The following is a 27,820-nucleotide window of genomic DNA, read 5'->3' as shown; positions in this document are numbered from 1 at the left end:
AGTGTCTAGACAGAGTAGTGAGCGGGCTTTGATGCATATGCTTACTGAGACAAGATGAGCCATACAGGAGGCATCCTTGTCTTCTGCTACCCTTGGTTTCCACACCCAGATGAAATCGCCCTGGATCCTTTGAAGATTAAGACGTTGAACGGGGAGTGAAATAAAAACACTTTGTTTGGCTTTATTAAATTTGAATTACATTATGCCTTTTTGTATAATGGAAAATCAGAAAGAAAACATCTATACATTCACACAAAAAGTATTCCAAATCAATGTGAGTTTTGATAACTGAAGCTTGGCGGCCCTTCTAAATAATTAATCAATGTTAGTTTACACAAGTCCCCTTTTTGCTGAATTTACAATCTTAGTTCAAACAACTGTAGTTTTCATCAACGTCATGTACAGTGTAGGCAGATCTAAAATTATGATTTATGCTTTATGCAGTAGTTTGTATAATATAGAAACCCTATTTTAGCTTTTGTTAACCATTACAAAATAAAAAAATATGAATATAAAATGTACACAATTTAAAAAAAATGAAAATATATAAAAATGTATCAAAAGTGTATTAATATGTTCCTGACCATGGTTGGCATTAATAGCTCCTCCCAGAGATTATTTTTAAGTTGCTTTCCAAAGTGAATGACTGTCTCTCCCCTCACACCAGTACTATGTCCAGAATTTAGCATGAAATAAAATCACACACACAAATCAAGACGGAAATTAGTGAGATGTGTCACACACAAATCAAGACGGAAATTAGTGAGATGTGTAATACGAGTAGTGGAGACTACAATGACTCTTAAAATAAAGAATATTTGTGGAGAAGATGCCCTTGCCCAAGATGGATGCTCCCTTTGCTGCTCCTAACCACCAGTTCCTTTGGACACTAACTGTCAGCGGCCCAATAGTCTCCATTTTAGCCTCAGGTTGCCTTGTACCTTGTAGTTGTGGTTGTCAGTGGCCCTGTACTCTGCATTTGGGTTACTAGAGATTCTGTGTATCTTTGGTCAAGAATTGCCTTGCATTCTCTTCTGCATTTTGGTTGCTGCTGTCTTTGTATCTTGTATTTTTGGTCATTAGCGGTTGTGTATCCTGCATTAGTTGCTAGTGACCTGGTAATTTTGTATTTTAGGTCACCAGGGGGCTTGTATTCTGCATTGTGAACACTATTACCCTGTATCCTGTATTTTTGGTCACTAATTGCCCTGTATTATACATTTTGGTTGTTAGTGACCCTGTCGTGTATTTCTATTCGCCAGAGGCTTGTGAGTGCTGCTCTTTCTAATTTCTTCCTCATTTCAACATACAACTTTACATCCCGATTATCCTATTCACATCTCTTGCCTTGCCCTTTTCTTGGCGGCTCCTGGTCCATCCCACTAGGACCCCCTGCTTAATCCTTCCATCCTCATCTCCTCTTACATCCTATCTCTATACTTGTCATTCACACAGCTGTCAATTTTGCTCCAACCTCATTAACTCACCCTGTCTTAACTCCCAAACTCTTCTTGCTCCTCCCTCCTTCTCCTCCTATTCCCTCAATATTCTTTCAGTCAGACTATGGAATTCCCATTCTCTTTACAATAAATATTCCTTTTTTCTCAGTCCACTTTGATTACTGCAATTCCCAGATTGCAGCCTTTGACTTCACAGTAACTTGGATAGCCATCCATGGGCCTCATTACAAGTCTGCCGGTCCGGAAATAAGTGTGCCGGTAGCAACATACCGCACCCTTTCCAGACCGGTAGACTACAACTCTGCTTTCTGGGTCCTCTGTGCCCAGCAGGTCTGACCTGCTGGGCGCAATAGCCCCAGAAAGCAGAGTTGTCTCGGAAGAACCAGCACTGTTAGCAACAGTGCCAGTGCTTCCGAGTCCCCCTTCCCGATGGGACTCCACGGGAATGGGGACTTACCAAATCCGCCACCTGACTTCCCACTCCGCTGGGACTTGTAATGTCCCAGTGGCACCGGGAAGTCAGGCGGCGGATTCGGTGTTACGAGGATGGCGGCAACCCGACGGTTGCACCGGCAGGTTACCGCCGTCCTCGTAATGAGGCCCTATGACACTGCAATGGCACTGCCTTACATACCGAATCTGACACCTTCATTCACTCTCCCCAGATAGCCTGAGAGGAGGCAGAGTCAGCTTAATTATTAATAGTGGCAGCCCCTCTGCCCCATCGTGCCACTTGACTTGCTAGTGCCCACCCTGTTGCCATTCTTCTAATCTAAAGGCCCTAGACCAGTGGTCTTTAAACTGGGGCGCTGGCCCTCTTAGGGGGTCCGGAAAGATGTCCAGCGGAGGCCCACAGACTCTTTAGAAAGGGATAGAAATGACTGTTTATAATATAAAAAAGGATTACGGTGACTGCTTTTATCAGAAAATATGAGCAGTAGAAAATCTGCTTATATTTTAAAGAGCCTGCCCTCCTCCCCCTGATATCTTTTGGGCCCCTTAGGGGGGCCAACCCCTAGGCTAAAACAATCCTTTTTCTCAAAGGGGGAGGGGCCCTTGGTATGAAAAGGTCTCAATACCACTGCCGTAGGCCCACTTAGCACTTCATTCCCTGTACTCTCTTGACTCTCTTCCTACTAATCCCGATTGCTCACATGGGAGACTTCAAACTCCAAAGGATCTCCGTCTCTCACCAAGCCAAACCTGACACTAAACCTGACACCATTCCATACAACCACTCTCTAACCTTTCTCCACACCCCACACCAATTGAAACTCATTTGAACGTATTTTCTTATTATTCTCCCATGCATCTGCCAACTACATTTTGACCCTTACCTAGCAAACCACTCCTCAACTTCAATATCTCCCTGCACCTCTCCTCTATCTAGATAAGAACACACACAGGCCCTCATTACGACCCAGGCGTTGGACCATTGTGCTAATAGCACGATGGTCCATGCCGGTAACTTACCGACTCCGCCATGGCGGAATGGGGAATTACCGCCCCATTCCGAGGTTGGCGGGGCGGTAATTCCCCATGCCGCCATTGCCCTTCCCCATTCCCATTTTTGCCCCATAGGGCTCAATGGGAATGGGGAAGGCGCTAAGTACGGTGCCGCAAATTGCGGTACCGTACTAAGCACCAAGGTCCCTTTGCGGGTTGGTTTTTTAACGCCTGCTAAAAGCAGGCGTTAAAGTGCCACCCGCAAAGGGACCTCGTAATCAGGCGTTAAGGGTTTAACGGCGCCGCCACCTTTTATGGTGCCGTTAAGCCCTTAACACCTGGGTTGTAATGAGGGCCATAGACTTGCACAACAGTACACAATGACTACCGGCCGCAAAACAGCCCAGGCCCAGCCAACGGACCCACCGGGCTGAAGCCGCCAACAGCACATCACTGCTCTCTTGCACTTTTCCAGCTCCTTCCCACTAACGCCCCCCTCCCTTCCCTTTTCAGAGCCGCCAGAGCGCCAGAGGACCACTTCGGTGGTGATAGTGTGCGATACAAATGTCCTTTAACATTAACATTAACATACCATTTTAAACCCCTTTGGCCCCCTACCTGGACTAGGTTAGATCCTCCTTCTTTCTGAGCTCTTTTTCCTCCTCCGGGCTTTTTCATTCAGCAGTCATTAAATGACTTTAACCTGGCTCTCAGCTCCCCTATTCAAGCACCAATATCCTGCCCTCAGATTTACTCCCTTTACCCCCTCACCCAACACTGGAATACCCTCCTCAATTTGCCAGCTCAGGACTGGCATGCACATTCATCTCCAATGCACCGGTGGTTAAAGTTCTGCTCCCTCCACTTTGAATTGCCTACAAAATGCCCTCCTTCCACTTAGTATGGCCCTGCTGATGACTTTGGAAGCCTTATTTCCTCTCTCCACTCTCACCTGTGAAGCTCCCCTCTACCCTTTAAGCTATGCTGTCCCTACCTTGCTCTATTTCTTTATCCCGAACAACTATTGACTTTGCACTCTATTTGTCATCCAATATCTGAAAGATCTGTTCATTTAACCTATACTTAAGGAGAAATTACTCACCACAATGTTTTTTCTATGGATTGTTTTCCCGCAGATTCCTCATCAGATAGATATCCTCATACAGCTCAGCTGCTCGCACAAAACTTCGGCACGGGGCTCAGTGGACCTCGAAAGAGCCTGCCCTCCTCCCCCTGATATCTTTTGGGCCCCTTAGGGGGGCCAACCCCTAGGCTAAAACAATCTTTTTTCTCAAAGGGGGAGGGGCCCTTGGTATGAAAAGGTCTCAATACCACTGCCCTAGGCCCACTTAGCACTTCATTCCCTGTACTCTCTTGACTCTCTTCCTACTAATCCCGATTGCTCACATGGGAGACTTCAAACTCCAAAGGATCTCCGTCTCTCACCAAGCCAAACCTGACACTAAACCTGACACCATTCCATCCAACCACTCTCTAACCTTTCTCCACACCCCACACCAATTGAAACTCCTTTGAACGTATTTTCTTATTATTCTCCCATGCATCTGCCAACTACATTTTGACCCTTACCTAGCAAACCACTCCTCAACTTCAATATCTCCCTGCACCTCTCCTCTATCTAGATAAAAACACACACAGGCCCTCATTACGACCCAGGCGTTGGACCATTGTGCTAATAGCACGATGGTCCATGCCGGTAACTTACCGACTCCGCCATGGCGGAATGGGGAATTACCGCCCCATTCCGAGGTTGGCGGGCGGTAATTCCCCATGCCGCCATGGCCCTTCCCCATTCCCATTTTTGCCCCATAGGGCTCAATGGGAATGGGGAAGGCGCTAAGTACGGTGCCGCAAATTGCGGTACCGTACTAAGCACCAAGGTCCCTTTGCGGGTTGGTTTTTTAACGCCTGCTAAAAGCAGGCGTTAAAGTGCCACCCGCAAAGGGACCTCGTAATCAGGCGTTAAGGGTTTAACGGCGCCGCCACCTTTTATGGCGCCGTTAAGCCCTTAACACCTGGGTTGTAATGAGGGCCATAGACTTGCACAACAGTACACAATGACTACCGGCCGCAAAACAGCCCAGGCCCAGCCAACGGACCCACCGGGCTGAAGCCGCCAACAGCACATCACTGCTCTCTTGCACTTTTCCAGCTCCTTCCCACTAACGCCCCCCTCCCTTCCCTTTTCAGAGCCGCCAGAGCGCCAGAGGACCACTTCGGTGGTGATAGTGTGCGATACAAATGTCCTTTAACATTAACATTAACATACCATTTTAAACCCCTTTGGCCCCCTACCTGGACTAGGTTAGATCCTCCTTCTGAGCTCTTTTTCCTCCTCCGGGCTTCTTCATTCAGCAGTCATTAAATGACTTTAACCTGGCTCTCAGCTCCCCTATTCAAGCACCAATATCCTGCCCTCAGATTTACTCCCTTTACCCCCTCACCCAACACTGGAATACCCTCCTCAATTTGCCAGCTCAGGACTGGCATGCACATTCATCTCCAATGCACCGGTGGTTAAAGTTCTGCTCCCTCCACTTTGAATTGCCTACAAAATGCCCTCCTTCCACTTAGTATGGCCCTGCTGATGACTTTGGAAGCCTTATTTCCTCTCTCCACTCTCACCTGTGAAGCTCCCCTCTACCCTTTAAGCTATGCTGTCCCTACCTTGCCCTATTTCTTTATCCCGAACAACTATTGACTTTGCACTCTATTTGTCATCCAATATCTGAAAGATCTGTTCATTTAACCTATACTTAAGGAGAAATTACTCACCACAATGTTTTTTCTATGGATTGTTTTCCCGCAGATTCCTCATCAGATAGATATCCTCATACAGCTCAGCTGCTCGCAAAAAACTTCGGCACGGGGCTCAGTGGACCTCGACTCGGCCATCGATCCGTCTTGCTCTGTGCTCGATCGTTGGCTCCGTGTCCGGAGTCCGTGTCATATATAGTGCATCACTATGCCCCGTACCTCAGTTCCCCACTTTTTTCCCCGGGCTCGACCGCTGCAGAGGAAAATAGCAAGAGAAGAATAGCCAAATAACCAATAGAAGGTTAATAAACAAGTATCCCAAAGGGATACGCAGATTTGGTAGAAAGACTTCCACACTAATAATAACAAAATATATTTATTTTCTTTTTCAAAAACAGAGATAGAAAGACATGCGGCTTGGTAGACAGAAAATGGTCACGACCATCACCAAGTGTCCTCTCACCAAGAAAGGCATGCAGCAACTGCTAACGCTTTCTGAGCGGGGATTGATGCGAGGGGTGATGAGGAAGGGAGAAGAATCCATAGAAAGAACATTACGGTGAGGAATTTCTCTTTCAATGGATTGCCTTTCTCCTGCAAATTCCTCATCAGATAGACTCCCAAAGCAGTTGAACAATGGATAAGGGCAGAAAGCTCACAGTAAAAGGTTTTGTAGCACCACCCTGCTAAAGCGTGCATCAGCCCCTCGGGTGACGTCCAGGCTGTAGTGCCTTGTAATAGTATGGAGTGATGACCAAGTTGTCGCTTCGCAAATGTCCCTAACTGGGACCCCCCTTTGTAAGGCTGTAGATGCAGAGACCCCTCTGGTCGAGTGTTCTCTGATGGCAGGAGGCAGTTCCTTGCCTGCGGATTGGTGACATTCTGCAATGCATAAAATGATCCATCTGAAAAGTGTCTGCTAACTCACAGCTAGACCTTTTCTGACTAAGGAGTAGGCCACAAATAATTGGTCAGTCTTCTGATATTCCGCCATCCTTGCGACATAAAAACTTAAGGCCCTTTTGGGGTCCAACCAATGGAAGCGCTCCTCTATCTTAGAGGGTTAAGGGGGTGGGTAAAAGACCGGCAGATTTATAGCCTGTGAAAGGTAAAACTATGATACCACCTTGGGGAAAGAACCCCGGTTTTAGATTAAGCAAGACATTTTTGCAAATGAACAGCAAAAATTGGGGTTTACAGCAACAGGGATGCAATTCGCTGACCCACCTGGTGGAAGTACTGGCAACCAAGAAGATGTCTTCACTGTAAGCAGCCACAAAGAGCAAGTGTGCAAGGGCTGAAAAGGAGCCGCCATCAGGAAAGTGAGATCCAGATCCAAAACCTAATCTGGGACAACAAAAGGAGTTAGCAGAAACTTATTCACAAGGCCCTACAGGAATTGAGCCATTACCGGGATCATGAAAAAGGAACCTTGATCCGGGGAACTTTTGAACAGAGACAAGGCCGCCAAATATCCTTTGACTGTGGTGACCTGAAGGCATGCTGAGGCCACTGTAGTGGTGGGGCAAGAGATAGGGTCAATCTCGTGTTCCCTGCTCCACGCCTCCAATCGCCTTCACTTGCACACGTACCGAGATCTTGGAGATGGTCTGCATGCAGCCACCAACACCTCGAGCAACTCCTCAGAGAGGCCCCAGTCATCAATTCTCATCCTGTCAAGAGCCACGTAAATAGGTTGAGGGACTCCGAGTTCAGGTGAAGGAAATCCTGGCGGTGAGGCAACCAGAGAGGTGGTCAGATGGACAGATCCCGAAGGTCTGAGTACCATATCCTCCTCGCCCAGACCGGGGCGATCAAGATCATGGTTTCTCAAAAGCTCCTCAACCATAGAACCCAAGGAATGATGGGGATCGGAGGGAAGGTGTAGTGGAGAGGGAAGGTCCAATCCACTACAAACGCATCCCCTAGCGCTCCGTTCGCTGGGATTCCCTCGAGCAAAACTGTCTGCACTTCCTGTTGGACTCTGTGGCAAACTGATCTACTGCTGGGGTACCCCAGAGAGAGTAGACCTCCTCTAGGACTTCTTGGCACCCTTTCAACTCGTGTGAGACCGTGCTCTGCCTTTCTCAAAGCATCGGCCAAACCGTTCTCTGTCCCTGCCAGATGAACTGCCAAGACCGAGATCCGGTTCTCAGCCAGAACCACAGCTGCATCGCCTCTCTGCAGAGGGGGACAGAGCGCACGCCACCTTGTTTGTTCAGGTAGAGCATGGCCACTATGTTGTCCGTCAAGATCAGGACATCAGGACATGCTTCCCCTTCAGAGATGGAGCAAACGCCTTCAGGGGGTAATGTCCCAAAATGTCGCCCTTAAAAGTCTGGCTACCGAAATTCCGACTTTTCTTTTTCCGACCCTCCCTTACACCACATATATATGTGCAGGGGTATGGGATATAATAGTAGTGGGGGGGATTGCAGGGGGTTTCCCCCCCCGCATATGTATGTGGTGTAAAGGGGGTTGGAAAAAATATGAAGAAAAAAAGTCAGCATTTTTCCTGATGGCTCGCAACTCCAGCCTGTTGATGTGCCACCTGGCTTCCATTGCTGATCAAAGGCTGCTCACCTGCAAGGACCAAACGGTTGTGCGCGCAGGTGATTGCGATGGCAGTCAGCCGAACGCAAGCTTGGCTGCCTGTTCTCAAAGGGACTTGGGATTAATTTTACCACACAACGTGCACTACTCGTTGTCGTGACCCGTGCAGAGGCACCACACACAGATGTCATGTGGGTTGGCCACGGACATCTTGGAGTCGCAGTCAGTGCAGTGCTTGAATCTTGAAGTCCGAGGCGCAGACATCTCGCAGTTAAGAAAAAACACAAAATCTGATGAGAAATTCGTCAAATAGAGTTGACAACTCGATAATTAAGCACTATGTTCCTCAAGAGCAACGTTTTGAGCGTGCAGAAAAAGGGAACTGAGGTACAGGGCGTGGTGATGCAGTATATATACAATGCCCGATGTCACGTCGGGAGGCAATGATTGAGCACTGAGAAAGACGGATCGACGATCGATGGCCGAGTCGCGGTCCACTACGAATCCTGTTGAAGTTTTTTCCGTGCAACTGAGCTGGATGAGGATATCTATCTGAAGAGGAATCTGTGGGAGAAAGGCAATCCATTAAATCTCTCTGCAGACTACAAGAGTTCTGCCGACTCTCCACCTGTCCCTCTTCCCCACGATTCAAAATCCTGGAGGCTGTGGTTTTCAACAGAATCACACGTTGTTTTAGTAAAACAAACACAATCTTCCCTTCAATCATGTTTAGACAACCATGGGCCACCACAACAATTTTCTCACCACTGCACATCACCAAAATCTGCCATAAATTCTCCTCCTCCTTGATCTCTCTGCAGCCCTTGACACTTTGGATCACTCCTCTCACCTCCCTACCCATGCAACCTCATCATTAATGACATTCTACTTGCCTGGATTGCACAAGCCACTCACTTGACCATGTTTTAAAAGAACGGACCAGCAGGGTCCCTGGACCCATTAGCATTTAGAAATCTTGCCAATGATCTGGTATTATGAAACACTTGTGTATAGGCACGTTATAAATGCCATATCATATTATATTATCAGAGAAAGTGCAGTGATATACATACAAATTGATAGGGCCTCATTACGCGGTAGGAGGAAGCTATGGTGCTATTAGCACCATGGCTACCCCCTTACCGCATTCCGGGTCCGGGTTCCCGGAATAGGGATTTACCAGGCCATTCCAACTTTGGAGGACCCGGTAAGTCCCCATTCCGGGAACCATTCCCCATTCCCATTCGAGCCCCCATAGGGCTCAATGGGAATGGGGATGGAGCTAATAACGGTACCGCAATTTGTGGTACCGTTATTAGCTCTGAAGTCCCATAACAGGTCCTGTCCTTAACACCTGGTCAGACCAGGCGTTAAGGACGGGACCCGCTAAGGGACCTCGTAGTAGGGTGGTAAGGGATTACCGGCACCGGTGACCTTACAGGTGCCGGTAATCCCTTACCACCTACCGCATAATGAGGCCCATAGACTTTGTAACTGAAAAGGAAGGTATTCTGTTCCATTAGCTGGGCAACTCCTTTGCTAGCATGCCACAGTGATGCAGACTGCCCTAGATCCTCCCCAAGTCGAGGGAGGGGCTGGTGATGGGAGAATAGGCACAGATCATTCAAAATTAAAGTCCATTCCATGGTGATGAGGAAGCAGGGCTTTCTTCTATAGAAAAACTCTTCTCAAACTTGTCTCAAACATCTTTCTCAGCTTTTCTCCTATCTGCAAAATCCTATAGTCCTGTAAACAAAACAAGAAGCTGTAACTGCAGAAAGGTTTGGGACATGAGAGCCATAGTTTGTGTCACAATCTTGAAAATAATAAAAGGCATCAAGGGGAGACCCAGCAGAAAAATCAGTGACCAAGCATACAGTAAGCCCACGCTATAACCCATGTCAAGAAGGGGTACAGTTCACAAGAAAACTAAATGCAGATGTTTTACGCAACTAAGACAGAATGCAGAGATACCTGGCCTGCCACAGTCCCCAGGTACATAAAAACCAAACATTACTTAGACCGCAGAGAACAATTCAAAGACCAGGCCAGGAAGACAGCAAAGAGACAACATGAAGAGACCCATGATAGACAATGGGCCTCATTATAAGTATGGCGGTACAGTAACAACGGCGCCGGTAGTGCTACCGGTGCCATTGCTACCGTATCGCTATACTATGAGTTGTGCTCGCGGGTCTCGCTCTGACCGCCAGGTCGGACCTGGCCGGCACCCGCGAGCACAATTAGTGGATGCACCGGCACCGTTATGAACCGTGCATCCGAGCTCCCCATTCCCATTCAGCCCTATGGGGCCGAATGGAGATACGGAGTCCCTTATTACCGGCACCCGCAAATGGGCAATGACCGGGTCCGCCAAACTCGGCATGACCTGGTAATTCCCCATTCGCGGGTCCCGTTTCTTTTCGCAAGTTTGGAGGTAACCTGCCTGTATTACAGGCATGGCTACCTCCAAACTTGTAATGAGGCCCAATGACCATAAGGTGCCTGAGGTTGCTGCATATGACACAGAGGAAAATGCAGAGAAGGAGGATACACTTTGAGCAAAGTGACACAAGGGCAAAGGCAGAGGATAACCAGTATAGGCACTGAGTATGACGGCACCTGCAAAGTATGGTATTTTACAGCTCACAGAGTTGACACGACAGAGGGAAATGGAGCATAAGGACAGGGTAACCTGGAATTGGTGGACCGCCCACAGAAGGGGTCAGGTAACCTCTAGTCTATACACTAACCATAGGGACACCAGAGTGAGGTAACTGTAAAGAATATAGAGAGGATAAGCAAATACAAGGGGGGCACTAATCACAGAGGAGCAAGGTCCAAGGATAGTGTACATAACACATAGAACACACAGGGATCTGCAGTTTTAGATGGACCATAGAGAGATTTGAAAGAGTGGTCACTATTACGAACAAGGGAAAAAGAAGACTGGTAGGTGCTTACTACATGTGCACTAGGGCCTGAAGTTATGGTACAGCACACAGACAGGACCAGGGAGACCCATGGCAGACAAAGGCAATAGGGACACCAGGACCAGATGTTACGGTACAAACCATACAGAGAAAGCAAGGGCAGCAAAGAAAGACATTGGCTAAAGGGCTATTAGTTGCAGGGATTACATCAAATACCAACAGCAAGAAACCTAGGCTGCAGAAGTAGTTTGTGCTGGGAGAATACTTACAGAGTTAAAGGACTGGTAATTGCTGAATATCAGTCGCATGTCTCGAACAAATTTTGCCACTGTGTTGTAGCAACGTTGATTGGGCAGAACATTCACTGATGGCTTTGAAACACTGTCCCTGGTGTTCTGCAATGTTGTTTTCACACTGTCTAGCCACATGGGGCGAGACACAAGTTGGGCATAAGCAGGGCTCTGAAAAGATCAAACACATACCAATAGCATACTGTAAGAAGTGGATACGCACAGGGCATAACACGTTGCTTAGTACAAAGATGTGAACATGGGTCAACACTTTAAGCACTCACAGAAATATCCAATGAACATAACTCAATCCCCTCCAGCATGGAGCACATGCTCTTCTGCATGATGGCGGAACCGCTACCATACACTGCTGACAATGAGCGACCGCTCTGCACAAGAGATACACTTTAGATATTATTGATATTACTCGCCCTGACTGTACAATAGAACCCTTAACAGTCATTGACAAATACAAGAATGATGAATGGAATAAGCAGGGGAAAGGAAGAGGCAAGTTGGCAAATGGAAAACAAGTGGCTGGGAAAGGAACAAACATTGGCAAAGCCAATAGTTTGGGCATTTACTGCTGTCTTTTGCATTTTAAATGTATAGGCACCAGGTTGCAAGAAGGAGAGCGCAAAATGTAAACGGAGGATGTGAGAAGGGATGCAAGTGTGCACGAGAATGAGAAGGGAATAGAGAAAGGGAGGAAGCCATTGGTAGAGGGTGCCATCGATGATGAGCAAGAGGAATTATGAGCGAGCAAGGGTGAGAGTGGAAGGGTAATAGAAAAAGCGAGGGTGTGAGAGGAAGCATGAGAAAAAGTAAGGGCTGCGAGTCAAGGCGAGAGTTAGAGAATATGGATTGAGGGTGCAAGCAGGGATATCTTTAAGGGTGCCAGGGTGACAGGGAAAATAATGGGTGCGAGGCGAAAAGTGTGAAGAGAAAGAAAGTGACAGCACAAGGTGAGAGAGTTGGCCAGTGTAAGGTGAGAGAGAGTGACAGTGCAAGGAGAGCGAGAATGACATGCGCAGAGAGAGGGGGAGAGACAGGCACATAGACCTCACACAGAGACAGCGCACAGAGACACACAACGAAGAGAGAGACAGTGACAGCCCATGGAGAGAGAGAGAGAGAGAGAGATGAGAGAGTGACACCAATGGAGAGACAGAGACGGAACACAGTGAGAGAAATGTCTGCTGCATTTGGGCCACCATATGTGCCAAAACGAAAAAATAACCTTCGTCCCCTAGTGTTTACATTACAGTATGAGCATTGAGGGGCATTGCCAGGCTTGCAAGAACTGAAAGAAAAGGTAGACCATGTAAAGGTGCAACAGTACATTAACTGTGTAGAGGTAAGGCAGAGACCCCGAGGGGGACATTGCTGCTCCTTTTATTCATAAAGTATCAGGTTGCAAATTAATAAAGGTATACTCTTTAGTGATGGACACTTAACTACCACCTTCTCCACTCCCCCATATGTTTGGCTCCATCAATTTCTATGCATAATTTAAATCTCATGCAAAGCCACTGCTTACATTTGCTGAAAAAATGTGGTTTGTGTCTTAACATGTACAAAAGAAGTATATAGTAATCAGGGCAACCCAGAAACCACATGCCTTACATAGAATTTAGTTACCAGTTGTTGGGGGGCACAGGTGAATGAGACATATTTAAAACTGGGACAAATAAGTGTAAATGGGGAATTCATCAGGCAAAGCGTGTAGTGCTATTGCAAGTACAATGGAGTGAGGGTAGGGATGTGGGAGATGAGACGGATATGTGTTGCTTAATCGGAGGAGTTTTGAGTAGTAAGTGTACATAGATATATTGAACATGAATTGGCTTATATTTGCGTTGTGTGTGTATTGTGCACAGCAATCATTGGCCCACTTCACAACGCTCAAGCCGTGTCTGGAAATGTAGTCCCTGCACAGGATGTTTTAGTTACTTACCTGTAACTGTATTTCTCTAGCATTGGTATCTTTCATAGATTCACATGCTTGAATAGTCCCTGTCGTCAGACTGGGAATCCTCAGTGATTTAAATAATTATTTAAACATTAAATATATATACATTATTTCTATAGAACACAATGTAGATTGCCCATTATGACCTATGAGCCATGCAATTGTGTAGTCCCTCCACCTCACTTTGGTCCTTTATGGCCCTAACCAATGAGGTGGCAGGGTTTAAGCTCCGCCCCAGGCAGCCATCTTCAGATTTTGAGCCGTAGAAGACTACATGAATTGATGGCTGCTGGGAGAGGGAGCAGCCTCTCAGGGGAAGCGGGCGCATGTGAATCTATGAAAGCGACCAATGCTGACGAAATACAGTTACAGGTAAGTAACTAAAACTTCTCCAGCATTGTATCTTTCATAGATTCAGATGCTTGAATAGAATACCAAGCAGTTAGGCCATGCCCATACATTATATACATTCTGCAGATCCTTCTGCTTGCCTTACTATACAGCAAGTAAAATGTTACATAACCAGGGAAGGCAGGAAGAGATGGCTGCTCCTACCTTACGCAAAGAGATGGCTGAGAACCGCTTCACCCATAGCTGACTCTTTGCTGGTATCTTCTGCCAGGCAGTAGTGCTTGGCGAACGTATGCAGAGTGTTCCAGGTTGCAGCTCTGCAGATTTCTTTCAATGGTACTCGAACGTAAAATGCAACCGAAACTGCCCTCCCTCTGGTGGAGTGGGCTGAAGGAGGTCTGACATCGCCTTTAAACTGGTGGCAGTGAGTAATACATTGGGAAACCCAACGCGCCAAACTCTGCTTTGAAATGTGCTGCTCTTTAGTCCGGCCAGCAAATGCGATGAAAAGTCTAGTCGATGAGCGGAACTCCTTAGTTCTCTGTATGTAAAATTCTAGAACCCTTGCCACATCTAGAGAGTGTAAAGATCTCTCACCATCAGATATGTGATTCATGAAGAATGTCGGAAGCACTATGCGCTCGGTGAACATAATTTTTGACAGCACCTTGGGTAAGAATTTCGGATGCATCCTAAGGATGACGCAGTCCTTAAGAAACAAGGTGAAAGGAAGTTCTGAAGAAAGGGCTTGCAATTCGCTAATCCTCCTGGCTGACGTGATGGCTACTAAGAAAGCTGCTTTCCAGGATAAAAATGTTATGTCACACCTATGAATCGGCTCGTATCGTGGCTCCATGAGCGCTGCCAGGACCGTGTTCAGGCTCCATGCAGGGACCGGTTTAGGAGTTGGTGGAAAAGTATGCAACCATCCTTTCAAGAAAATGTTGATAGCCAGTTTGGTGAGCAAAGATTGTTGACTTGGATTAGTCGTGTATGCCGATATGGCGGACAAATGCACCTTGATGGATGAAAGGAAGAGCCATGCCTTAGCTAGGTGCAACAGGTACGGTAGTATTTGTTCGATGGATGCAGAGAGAGGGTTTACTGATGATGTTTCGCACCACTTGGTAAAACGAGTCAATTTTTGAATATAAGTGGTCCGTGTGGAAGGGGCCCTAGAGGCCTTCATTATGTCCCAGCATTCTACAGGAAGATTCAGGTTAATTAATTTTTCGCTGCTCAGGAACCACGCATGGATTGATAGGCTCGCTGGGTCGTGGTGGAGCACCTCCTGATTCTGTTGCGTTAAGAGACTCTGATGAACCTTTGGGCGAATCGGGGGCCGTAGGGACAGGTGATGCAGAGTTGGGTACCAAACCTGACGAGCCCAATCTGGCACTATCAGGATCATCAAGCAGGCCTGTTCTTTCAGTCTGCGTAGCACTCTCGCTATGAGCGGGATTGGAGGGAAGGCATAAATGAACTTGCCTGTCCAGTCCACTGAGAAGGCGTCCCCCAACAAGAGGTGTTTTGGATATCTGGAGGCAAATCCGTGGCATTTTCTGTTGGCCTTGGTGGCATAAAGCTTGATCTGTGGATGCCCACATTTGTGAAAAATCCATAGGGCCTCTGTTTCGTCTAGCTCTCATTCGTGGGATGCTGAATTTTCTGTGCTTAACTTATCTGCTAGGACATTCTCCACTCCCGGTAGGTGCTCTGCCTTGATGTGGACCTTGTGATGTAAAGCCCAGGTCCATAGCTTTTGAGCTTCTTGAGACAAAAACTCTGACTCCGTTCCCCCTTGTTTGTTCATGTAATGCATAGAGGTCGTGTTGTCTGTTTGGACGGTCACTGCCTGCCCTGCTAGTACTGGTAGGAAGGCCTTCAGTGCCCACCGTATTGCCCTGTGCTGCAGAACATTGATGTGCAGTTAGGATTCTTGGGTGGACCATGTGCCCTTTGTTTGCAGGTCTGCCAAGTGTGCCCCCCAGCCTGATAGTGATGCCTCCGTCCTGAGTAGAAGGGAAGTTGGAGCTTGGAAAGGCATCCCCTGAAGCAGGTTTTGAGATGTGCTCCACCATCGCAGGGCCTTGTGAAAGGTTGAGAGTAGTTGTATGGTATCCTCTCATGACCCGACTGCCTGCTTCCATTGACGGTCCTGGGTCTCCTGAACGGGTCTCACGTGAAGTCTGCAATTTGGTATGAGGAATATAGATGAGGACATCATGCCCAGAAGGAATTTAAGGGAGTGGACCGTGGTTGTCCCATTGCTTTGAAACCAGGAAGACAGATGAATTAACGCTGATATTCTGTCTGCTGATGGTCTTACTCCTGGTATGTTGGTGTTGAGTTCTGCTCCCAGGAAAAGCACTGCCTTGTTGGGAACGCGGCAGGATTTTTCCTTGTTTATCGAGAAACCTAACTCTTTCAGGAGTTTTATCGTTTTTGCCACTGCGATGCTCGCAAGTTTGAATGAGCTCACCTTTATTAGCCAATCGTCTAAATACGGAAAGACCTCCCTTCTCGATCTTTTGATCTTTGCCGCCACCGGTGCAAGGCATTTGGTAAATACTCTTGGTACTGATTTTAGACCGAATGGGAGGACATGGAATTGAAAATGTGACTCCCCTATGGCGAACCTGAGGAATTGCCTGTGGGCAGGATGAATGGGAATGTGGAAATAAGCATCTTTCAAGTCGAGGGTGGCCAGGAAGTCATGCTGATTTAGTCACGGCAGAACGTTCTGAAGGGATGTCATCTTGAATATGATGCGCTTGATAAATTTGTTGAGAGCTCTCAAATCCAGAATCGGTCTCCACTGACCATTTGTCTTCTTCACCAGAAAAAAACGGGAGTAGAAGCCTCTTCCCTTTTGATGGTGTGGCACCGGTTCTATAGCTGCTTTGGAGCGTCGTCGTTGATGTTTTAGGCTTCGTTGACGGCTTGCTCGTCGACAGGCCTTTGTCGCTGGTGCCGCTCGTAGACAGCGTTTTCGATGACGATTGCCCCGCAGAATTTTTGAAAACGTCTATTTATCTTTGGAGGAGGTTTTCTCGTCAGGGTGCTTTTTCTTTTGGTCTCCAGAACCAAGGGAAGATGTCAATTCCACATTTTTCTTGCTCCTATATGAAGGAGACGAGCATCTTTCCACAGAGGAGGCCCTGCTTTTTGAAGTTTGCCTCTCTGAAGACTTCATAGACAGTACAGGGGCTGTTTTAGCTTATTCTTCATCAGAAGATTGTCCTCTTGATACCAAATGTAGAATGAGTCTTCTATGTCCGTACTGGAGAGTTTTCTTAGAAAAGGTCTTACAAATATCACAGTTGTGAATGCATTGTGGATAAAGACAATATCTGCACTGGTCATGAGGGTATTTCATGTAGATAAGCTTGTTCTGGCATCTAACACAGTCCCTGAAAAGGAAAGGTTTCTTGGTAGTGGAGTCCTCTGACATGGTGTGAAGAGAAGATTCACTCGACGAATTTCGAGTGGAAACAAGTGTTTTCTGAGCCCAGAAACACTGTGTAGGAAGAGCTTTATCAGGAGATCAAGATAGAGATGTTTTTTGAGAAAAAAGATTAAAGCTAACAGTGAAGAAAAAACAAAAGCTCAGAGAGCTGAGGATTTCCTCTAGTCTGTTAGACTGCGGTGAAAAATCTGACGATGGCTGCCTGGGGCAGAGCTTAAACCCTGCCATCTCATTGGCTAGGGCCAAAAAGGACCAAAGGGAGGTGGAGGGACTACACAATTGAATGGCTCATAGGCCATAATGGGCAATCTACATTGTGTTTCTATAGAAATAATATATATATATATATATATAGTTTGAATAATTATTTAAATCAGAGAGGATTCCCAGTCTGACGACAGAGAATATTCAAGCATCTGAATCTATGAAAGATTCAATGCTGGAGAAACATCGTACCTCCTTCTTTCTGTATTTCCTATATTTGGTAACAGGCAAGTGTTTAGGGATCAGAGGCATTCTGTGAACTAACACTGAAACCCTGTCCCTCATAATAGATTTAACTGACTTAGGGGCTCATCACAGGTCCAGCGGGAACCCTTAAAAGCGGCGGTAACGGAATTAACGTTGCCAGTAACTCTGTGCCGGATCATGAGCTGGCGCAAATACCGCCAACTGCAAAATCAGCTGGCACAATTACAGCAGGTGCTATCACAGCCGACCACACAAGGCGCAAACACAGCTGCACGCTATTAGCGCTGCTTTCTCGGCAGTAGCCCTTATTTCGGCACTCTTACTGCCAGGGGCTAACAATGTTACCGCCAGTGTCGGGGGCGTGTTCACGCCAGGTTGTTTTGCAGCGCTAATTCTGCTGCATGACACAGCGGTAATGCTATTACCGCCCAGCTGTATTTGCACTGGATTACCGCCGGACGTGTGATTAGGCCCTTAGTCTATGAGTTCAGTAGTACGTGCAATGAGCACTGCAGTGTGGGCTAATACTCTGGTATTGGTTTCGTCTCGCCTCCCTGTGTGGGACCGGTCTCTTCGGCATAATAGGGCACAGGAATGCTGCTAGCCCATAATTATCGGAACTGTTATTCAGAGGGCCGCCAAAGCCTTGAAACATAAAGGGACTGGTGACTTCAGTAGTTTTTATTGCAAAGCTTGTAGTCATTGGAGCGATTTTCCGACAAGCCTCAGTGAGGGTGGGACTCAAACTATAAATCGTCCGCCCATCCCAGCTCACTTGGGGGTACATCTGATGTGAAGAAGAGTGCTGAGTTTCAGTAAAATAAGTGCCTTTCTACTGCGGAAAGAGGCTCTATTTCAATACTGTAACATAAACAAACATCGACTGTATGCAGAGGCTTTGCAGCCCCTTTTTACAATAAAGTAAAAACATGCACTAGTATTCCTTTCCCAAAAATCAATGTTCCCTCTATTGCCCACTTTGGTGTTCTTCATGGCACACACCGGTCGCGTGCCTGGCCGCCAAGTGACGGTGCTCCGAGTGGGGGTGGGGGGGGTGCGGCCATCTGGGGCCCCGCCCTTCCGTTGTTGCAGCCACTCAACTCTTTCACTTGCAAGTCCATGTCGTTCTGAAAGACGTGTGCCACAAGCAGAACACAGAAGCCGTGCCAGCCGTGTACTGCAGGCAGCGCCCCATGGCTGAAAGTGTGGCAAGCATAGTCCACTGCCCCCAGACTCTCTGCTGTCCAAATGCTGCAGCCAAGATCTGACCAAAGCCCTATGAAGCTTCAGTTAGTTTCCGACAAAAAACGAACACCAATAAACAAAGATGGCTATTTTGGGTGGCTTTCCAGTGCTATTGTGCACCAGGGGCTGATTTCTTTTTAGGTTTTATAGGGGCAGAGACTCAGGGCAAGATTCTGAGGTGCATGCAAACATAGAAAAGTGTCCTTCCATGAAGGAAGGACACTTTTGTACATTGCACGGATTCACTTCGAATGCAAACGTGGGGGGTTGTAATGTAATCCGCCCACTTCCTCGCTTTATGGTTTGGCAACTGTCCTAGAGACCACATGAAATGCTGAGCAGCCAGTGCATGCCTATTCTTCTCAACCAGCATCACATTTGCCCCTAAAAAAGTCAGTGCTAAAGTGCCGTACGTGTGAGGTGTCTTTGGGAAAAATGAAGAAACCTTCATTGCATGCTAATTAGCAAAGGAGGTTTTTTAAAAATGATTTATTTATTGGATACTAGCTGTACCCGGCCACGTGTTGCTGTCGCTTAGTCTGGTTAAATGGAAAAGAAAGAAAAGAGAAAGCGCACGTTTCTGATATGTTTAATTTTACAATGCTTGTGGGTATACAATATTTTTTATTGTTCCATTGACTGTGCAGATGCAGATATAGAGATTGTCTGGCTTACCGACTCTAGAACATGCAACATATAATTGTCCATGAGAGAAGCAATCCGTGTCTAGATCTAAAACGCACAATTCTAAAGATTGGCCTTGAGCTTTGTTGATGGTGATTGCAAACGCCAAACAAATTGGCAATTGCAATCTCTTAAATTGAAATGGCATATCCGTTGGAATCATAGGAATGCGAGGAATGAGGACATCTTCACCTTTGGAAGGTCCTGTCCAGATTGTTGCTTCTACGACGTTGCTCATTAATTTTTTTACTGCAAGTCGCGTGCCGTTGCAAAGCTTTGGCTGGTTGACATTTCGCAACATGATAATTGGCACGCCGATTTTCAATTGCAGTACGTGCAGTGGCATCCCTAGCAGATCGAGTGAATTTAAAAATTTTGTTGGATAATTAACCGCTTCATCTGCTTCCACAACAGTGCCGACGGACTTGTATGTGACTGCCTCGCTTTGAATGTTAGTCTGAAAAATATTGTAAAGTTCGTAGACGTCTTTGTTCTTGGCCGCAAGAATAGCTCGTTCACTCAGCCAATCATGATTCTTATAATTGGTTTGAATATTGGGAAATACTTTTTGAACCAATTCTTCTTTTGATGTCACTAAATTGCAGAAGTTATGAGGCAATGAAATTCGTCCTGACGTCAGATCAATCGGCACCTTTCCGTCACAATTTCCAGCAATTGATGTGAGAATATCTCAGCTGATCGATCGTTTTGCAGCTGGACACGCATATTTGTAGTTAATTTTAACATCTTTTCGTGTCGCCACAAAGTAGAGTATTTCAGGCAAGCATTTATTTCGTCCGCTGGTGTCGATCGAGGAATTACAGGTAATGTTTGCCTGAAATCTCCTGCAAGCAATATTAATGCGTTCCCAAATGGTCTGTTTCCACGCAAATCTTGCCATAATCGATCAAGATCCTCGAGCGATTTTTTGTGCCATTGTGCATGCCACCAGATGGCGCTGTTTTTCCGAAAAAGCATGAAAATATTTAGTATAGCGTGTGTTGCTTTTACGTCCAACAGATGGCGCTGTTTTCCGGGAAAAGCATGTTTTTACTTGTCACAAGTGTGACATCTATGTATGGTAGGTATACAAAAACACGCACGTATTCGAATGCAACCTTGTGTCAAAATTTCAAAGCAATTGGTGAAGAACCTTCGGAGATTTAAGATTTTGAACAAATAAACATTTACATTTTTATTTATATAGATTTGTAAGGCGCCTATACAACAAAATGGTTTTCAAGGCGCCGCAAGACACAAAAGAGGGTTAGGTGGACAAGGGAGAAAGATAACAATAACGGTCCTACTAGGCTGTGTGACATACGAATTGTGCAAGTGCAATTACAAAAAGTGTGAGGGGGAAGGGAGAGTGCTGTCTGTGCGAAGGTGAAGTGCTAGGGTGGGAAAGGAAGTGCAGGGTAAAGAGGAGAGAGTGCAAGGGGAAGTGGGGTGGAGGAGGGGGCAGGAGGGTGACATGGGCTAGGAGGGTGCTAAAGAGAGGCCAGAAGGGCAAGTGCTAGGGGTTGCATGGGGTGCAGGGACCACATGCTAAGAGCGAGGAGATAGTGAGCGGGGGATTGAGGGCGTTGGTGCCATGTAGAACACAGAAAGAATCAGGCAGCCAGTCACTGCAGCAGCCGAGGGGGTTAGCAGGGGAGAGGGAAGGAAGAAGAAAAAAGGAGTGTCTTAAGGAGCTTCCGGAACATAAGGAGATCCGACTCAAGCAAGAGAGGGGAAAGGAGACCATTCCAGAGGGAGGGTCCAGCGGAGGAGAGAGATCTACCCCCACTCTCTGCTTAGAGAAGCGTCTGATGTGCAGAGAGTTGGAGCTAGTAGACCGAAGGACTCTAGCAGGGAGGTATTTAGAGAGAGTTGGATGTAGCAAGTTCCCAGGCCCCAGAAAGCCCTGTGGATGATGCAGTGGGTCTTGATCTTGATCCTAGCAGCAACCGGTATGCCAGAGGAGAGATTTTACGCCTGTAGAAATGCGGTCACTGCGCTTGAGGCCAAGGATAAGTCTTGCAGTCCTATTCTGGATTCGTTGAAGAGGGCAAAGGGAAGATAAAGAAAGATTGAGGAAGAGGCTGTTGGACTAGTCCAGCCTAGAGAGTACCAGAGCTCTGTAGACACTAAGTTTCTGGGGGAAGGTTAGGAAAGGGAGAATGCTTCTGAAGAGGTGCAGCTGATAGTGGGCCTTCTTGGCAAGGTCAGCGATGTGAGGAGAGATGGAGATAGGAGTCGAAGATGCCCCCCAAGATTTTTTGACCTCACAGGAGGATGAGGGAAAGGGACCCATATAGGGCGGCCAGATGGTAGGAGGGAGCTGGGTCCCAATGAGATGGATCACAGTCTTACTGACATTAAGGCAGAGCTCACTGGCAACACATCATGCCTGAATAGAAGTCAGACAGTCAGGGATGAGAGAGGAGGAAGAGGAGGCAGTAGAGGGAAGCTTGATGGAGAGCTGTGTGTTGTCTGCATAACACTGGAAGTGAGTAGAGAAGGAGGAGATTGGGTGGGCCAGAGAGGCAAGGTAGATGTTGAAGAGACACAGTGAGAGGATAAAGACTTGAGGGATGCTGCAAGTGGAGAGTGTGACAGGGGACAGAAAAGGGCCCAGTTGCACCTGGGAAGGTGGGACAGAGGGGAAAGAGGTCAACCAGTCTAGTGCCAGGCCCGTAATGCCAAGGGTGTCACAGAGCCGATTTATCAGTGTAGCAAGATTGATCGTGTCGAAGGCATAGGAAAGATCCTGAAGATGGAGAGTTGGAATTGAGATTTGAGAGCAGGTCTTCACGGGTTTTCAGTAGTGCTGTTTCCGTGTCTCTGGCAGCTCTGAAGCCAGACTAGTGGTCGTGGAGACAGCCAACAGCTTCAGTCTGTTGGATCAGTTGGGAGATGACCAGCTTCTCCAGATGTTTGCCCAGGAAGGGAGTAATGAAGGTAGGACGGTAGTTAGCTGGGCAGGAGAGTTCGACAGAGGGGTTTTGGTGGAGAGGATACACAAGGGGCCAGTGAAGTACAGAGGGTTATGGATGGCAGGGGAGAAGTGGAGACTGCAGTAGGATTGGCAAGTTTCTTGCAGATTTTAAACAGTTCACCCATGTTGTTAGTGGCCCCAGAGATGCAGGCTTGGAAATGGGCTCTCTTCTTCAAGCAGATCGAGAGTTTGTATTGTCTTTGGAGCAGGCGGCAGACCAGTCTGTCAGAGGATGCGCCTGATTCCAGCCACTTCTTCTCAGCAACTCTGCTTGCATTTCAGAGAGGCTAGGTCGGAGTCATACCAGGTGTTGTACTTGGAGGCACGCTTCATGCGGATCCTCATGACAGGGGCAAGGATGTCCAGGGTGTTGTTGATAGAGAAATGAAGATTAGCAAGTGTTAGGCAGAAACCTGTGCAGTTCCCTCTGGGACCACTGCAAAAGATTTAAGACTACAGGTGTTTGGCAGTAAACCCACTTGGTAGCAGTCTGTACCACACAGATTCACTTGGTAGCTGTGGCTGAGCAGTCAGACTTCCCTCAAGAAGAGTTAGGCAGTATAACGAGTATTCACAATAGGTCACAAGAACACAGTAGAACAAGCAAACACTGACCAGAGCTTGGTGTAAAAGAGATATAATTATTTATTTAAAACCACATCTAATAAAACACACAGGCACTAAGATTAAGCAGTTCAAAAACACGGTCACTAAAAGATATACACTCCCTTAAAAGAATATTAGACAAGTCATAAGTAAAGCCCCACTTATTTTCAGACAGCGGTGAGCGCTTAACGTAGATGGCACTCTAATAATTCGGTTTAAAAGGGAGAGAAAGGCAGAGCATAATTTGAAACAGATCCCAACACTTTCAAAAGAACACAGCAAGAGGGGAAGGCAGAGTCAAACCGTGAAGTTAGAGTTCAGAAAGCCGGATCCACTTTAAAAGGATCAGAACGAAATGTGTCCACGGTCACATGGTTGAAAAGTGCACAAAAGTCTCGAAAAGATTCAGAAAGAGTTGGACCAAAAGAAAGGGACCAGTTAGATGGTCAAGGCGGCCAGCCCAGTCCAGAAGGTTAAGGGATTATTATTACCTTGTAGCAATCTTTAGAAAGGGAGGCCTGGCGGACACGGTACCTTAAAGTGGTGAGAATACTCCAGCGAGGGCAGTTGTTCCTGGCAGCGAATGCAAGTCGGTGCTTCGTCCGGGGGAAGAGAGGATCTCATCGGGGAGGAAGACAGGAGTCCGTTGCACTGCCAGGGAAGAAACCAGCCGCAGAGTTCTCAGGTCAAAAAGGAGCGGTCCTGTTATTCGCGGTCCAGTGGTAAGTGGCTATCCAGTTGCCGGGGTGCTTGGCACGGGCAATTCGACCACAAGACGTCCAGGGATGCGAGGAAAAGAAGGTAAACTGGTTGTGCCCACCAGTCAGGGGAAGAATACTCTCCAGCCGGGAGATTTTCTCTGTCATCGGGAAGTGGTGAGTCGGTTCCGCAGGGCTTCACCGGTGGTGTCGTCGTAGCAGGTCGGCTCAGCTTCTCCCTCGTCGGATTCTCAGGTCCTGTGGTGACTTCTAAAGTTCCAGTCCCCAAAGCCCTGCTTTTATGCAGCACACCCCCATTCACTCAGCCTAGCTGTCAATCAAACATGCTAAGTGGTGAGCCGGCCGGCTCACCACTTGGGCCAATCACACAAGAGTGCGACTTGATTTACCAAGGTAACTCAGTCCAGGGTGCCTAAACCCCCTCCCACTTCCCCTGTGGTACCCAGACAGAGTGGCACCACTTTTGGAGACTTCTGTGGAGAAGCCTGCCAAAAAGTGGAACAAAGGGCTCGACTTGGGTTGGAGTCACAGAAGAGAACACAAACGCCATTTTAGAATCGAGTTCTGGCAAAAAATACCAACCGTTGAATTAATATTAAATAAATAAACCGGCGTTATGTTCGAGGCTATGAGAATTAAATAATTAATGTTGGTAGCCTCGAACAATGGAAACATCCCATAGAGATATATATATATAAAAAGTAGTATCCACTGCCACCAGCCAAAACTCAATCAGGGGGGACGGAGACGTGCCCCCTCGACTAACAGACCCCGGGGCAATCGAATTGCCCCGACCAGTACGTCCACAATATGATGGTTTGTACTGGTTTCTGTTCATAATTTGGGACTAGTAGAGCCAATGGTGACTTTACATGCCCTGGGAGACAGTAGTCAGTCCCAGGGTATGGAGTCTATGGTGGGGTGTCACTATGACACCCCTGTGTCACTGCACGGAGGGTGCTGTGTAACACACATAGTAAAAACATATGAGACCCTATGGAGTAAAGGACTCCATAACCCATAAAACACATTAACAGTCAAAGGAACACCATAAATCATGTCCAAGAGTGGGAGTAAAAGAGTCTCACTCTTGGCAGGAGAAAAAAACAAACTCCAGAAATCCAGCAAAGCTGCTGGGGGACTCACTGGGTTAGGAAATTCAGCCTAAACAGAGAATTCTCCCTAACAGCAAGGGCATAGTCAGTGTGGCAGTCTGTGGCAGGAGTGGGAGGGAGAATGAAAGTGGCAGCAAAAGCAGCAACTGACCCTCGCTTCATCAGTCAAATGACGGAGAAGGAGCATGGCAGTGCAGGCAGAGGCTTAGCCAGAGGACCTAAGAGATCCAGGTAAGAGGACAGGAAAGCATGGTCAGACCAGTGTAGTGGGAGGGTTGGAGATGGGGATATCTGCTGAGATGAGAGCATCCCAGGTATGTCCAGCTGAGTGCGTTGGAACGGAGGGATGAATGGTGAGGGAAATAAAGTCACAGAGGCCTTGGAAGAGTCCAGTGGCCGGAGCAGACACTAGACTGGCTGACCTCCTTCCTAACTGACCGTCCGTCCCAGGTTATTCTGGGCACCTTCTCATCTACCTCCTTCTCCACCTGTGGTGTCCCCCAGGGCTCCAACCTCTTCCCCTAGCTCTTTAACACTTACCTTGCACCGCTGGCAAGGATCATTTCCTCCTCCTCCCCCAATTAACAGTCCTACGCAGACGACACACAACTCTTCTTCAGACTTCCTGCTGGCCCTCTTGCTACTTCCATCATCACGGACTGGCTATCTGCCTTCCAGTCCTGGTGCACTTCCAATGATCTCTGCCTCAATGCCAGAAAGACTGAGATCCTTCTTATTGGGACTCCGGCTCCCTCTTTCTTCCCCTCACTCTGGCCATCCTCTATGGGCTCTCCCCCTGCTCCTTCATGCAAAGCCAGAAACCTTGGAGTTACCTTCGACTCCTCTCTCTCCTTCCTCCCTTACCTCCAGGACACTGAGAAGAGTTGAAAGTTGGACTTCTTTTCAAAGGAATTCTCTGTTTTCTCACGTTCTCCTAGAAGCTTAATGTTACCATAGTTCTGGTTCTCTCCAGGCTTGACTACTGTAATAGCCTTCTCTTGAATCTATCTTCCTCCTCCCTACGACCCCTCCAGCTAAACCAGAATAGGGCAGCAAGACTTATCATTGGCCTCAAGCCCAGGGACGGCATATCTCCTGCCCTAAAAACACTTCACTGGCTCCCGGTTTCTGCACGGATTAAATTCAAATCCATCTACATCATCCACAAGGCTGTCTGGGGCCGGGGACCACGCTATCTGCAACTTGCTTTTGCTAAATATTCTCCCTCTAGACCTCTAAATTCCTCTGGTACTAACTCTCTATGTGTGAAGCTGGATCCCTATTGTGGAACAACCTCCCCCTTCCTCTTCGTCTTGAGCCGGACCTCCTCAAATTCCAGAAGCTTCTCAAGACTTCCCTTTTCACTTCCTCCTTCCCTCCTCTGCTAACCTCACAGTCGCTGTCTTTGGTGTCCATGGTGCTTATGTGTCATCAGGGTCCTGGCCAGTGGTCGAAGTGAGCGGGAGCGGTCGGGAGCAGTGCTCGTATACTTTTTTTAATTACCTTGTACAGCTCCTATACTTTTATTTTAAAAAGAAACCGTTCCGGAATGGTTTTGTTTTAAAATAAAAGTGTAGGAAGAAGTTGAAACCTTCCCTTTCAGTGCACTGCACTGAACGTTCCCTTAAACAGCAGTTCCCTTAAACAGCAGGTGCAAGTGTTTGGGGGGGTGTATTGTGTGTTGGAGGGGTTGTGGCAATGGGGTTTGTGGGGAGCAGGGGCAGGCCAGCAAGGGAACATAATTCCACTACTTCTTTTTGTACACTTCGACCACTGGTCCTGGCCTCCTAAACCCAATCACCTCAGCTTCTGCCAACACACAGCACTTGCCTCAGCAACCACTGGGCTATGCCACTGTAGGCCTGCACGTACCCACTTATTGCAGCTCAACGCTCCCTAGTACTTGCTATACTTGGCACTTACATCTGCTGGTCACCCACGAGCACGGACACTCCAGTACTTTCCCCCCCACTCCATCTTCCCTTCATCTCTCTCTCTCTGCACTTGCACGCTCTGAATACTCACAAGGCCTACTAGATTCATATTTGTCCTCCAGCGTATGTATTGTTTTTCAATCCCATGTTCCCTCCATGTTGCCATGTGGGCACTTTGAAACACAATTTACTTGTTGTATAAGCGCCTAACAAATGCACAATAAATAAAATAAATAAATAAATCAGGAGAGTCAAGGTAAATGTTGAAGTCTCAGAGGAGGAGAAGCTTGGAGGTGGAGGCAAGAAGAGAAGAGGTGAGGTCAGACCACTCCGAGAGGAAGAGGGAGACAGGACCAAGGGTCCTGTAGATGGTGGCGAGAGTCAATGAGAGGGTTGGAGAGACACCAAGCCTACAGACGAGGCATTCGAAGGAAGAGTAGGTCTGAGTGGGAATGATAGAAGCAGGGACCCATTAGGGAAGACCAAGGCCACTTCGCCTCCAGACCGGTTAGGCCTGGGCTTAGATTGATCTTTTATCCCTTAGGGAGGAGTGTGCCAAATGCAGTGACAGAGGTGGCAGTGAACCATGTCTCAGTGAGAGCGAGAACGTCAAGGTCTTCAAAAAGGAGACAGCTATCAGAGGAGTGTTTAACAGCAGAGCGATAGTTGAGGGTAGCTAGGTGAAGCTGGTTGCCACCTATAAAGGTCTTCCAAGGAGGGGTAAAGGGAAGTGGTAATGCCAGTCTGTGGTGGAGAAGGGGCAAGAGGGGTGGCAGACGGTAGCATGGAAGAAGAAAGGAGGAAATTGATGAGA

General features: G+C 47.4%; 1 protein-coding gene across 4 annotated transcripts in view; it reads right to left on the bottom strand.

Annotated features, from left to right (window-relative positions):
• The window catches only part of LOC138491614 (nuclear body protein SP140-like), a 3,009,150-nt gene that overhangs the window by 660,213 nt on the left and 2,321,117 nt on the right, over nt 1-27,820 (bottom strand). For all 4 annotated transcript variants that reach the window (XM_069618235.1, XM_069618234.1, XM_069618232.1 and 1 more), the window contains one exon: nt 11,440-11,631. In XM_069618235.1, coding sequence (XP_069474336.1) covers nt 11,440-11,631 — 192 coding nt within the window. The remainder of the gene's footprint in view (nt 1-11,439; nt 11,632-27,820) is intronic.

Source organism: Ambystoma mexicanum, chromosome 10, assembly GCF_040938575.1.
Source record: "Ambystoma mexicanum isolate Mex_15411 chromosome 10, UKY_AmexF1_1, whole genome shotgun sequence".
Taxonomy (NCBI): domain Eukaryota; kingdom Metazoa; phylum Chordata; class Amphibia; order Caudata; family Ambystomatidae; genus Ambystoma; species Ambystoma mexicanum.
Note: the sequence above shows the minus strand (reverse complement) of the source record. Positions and strands in the feature narration are given on the sequence as shown.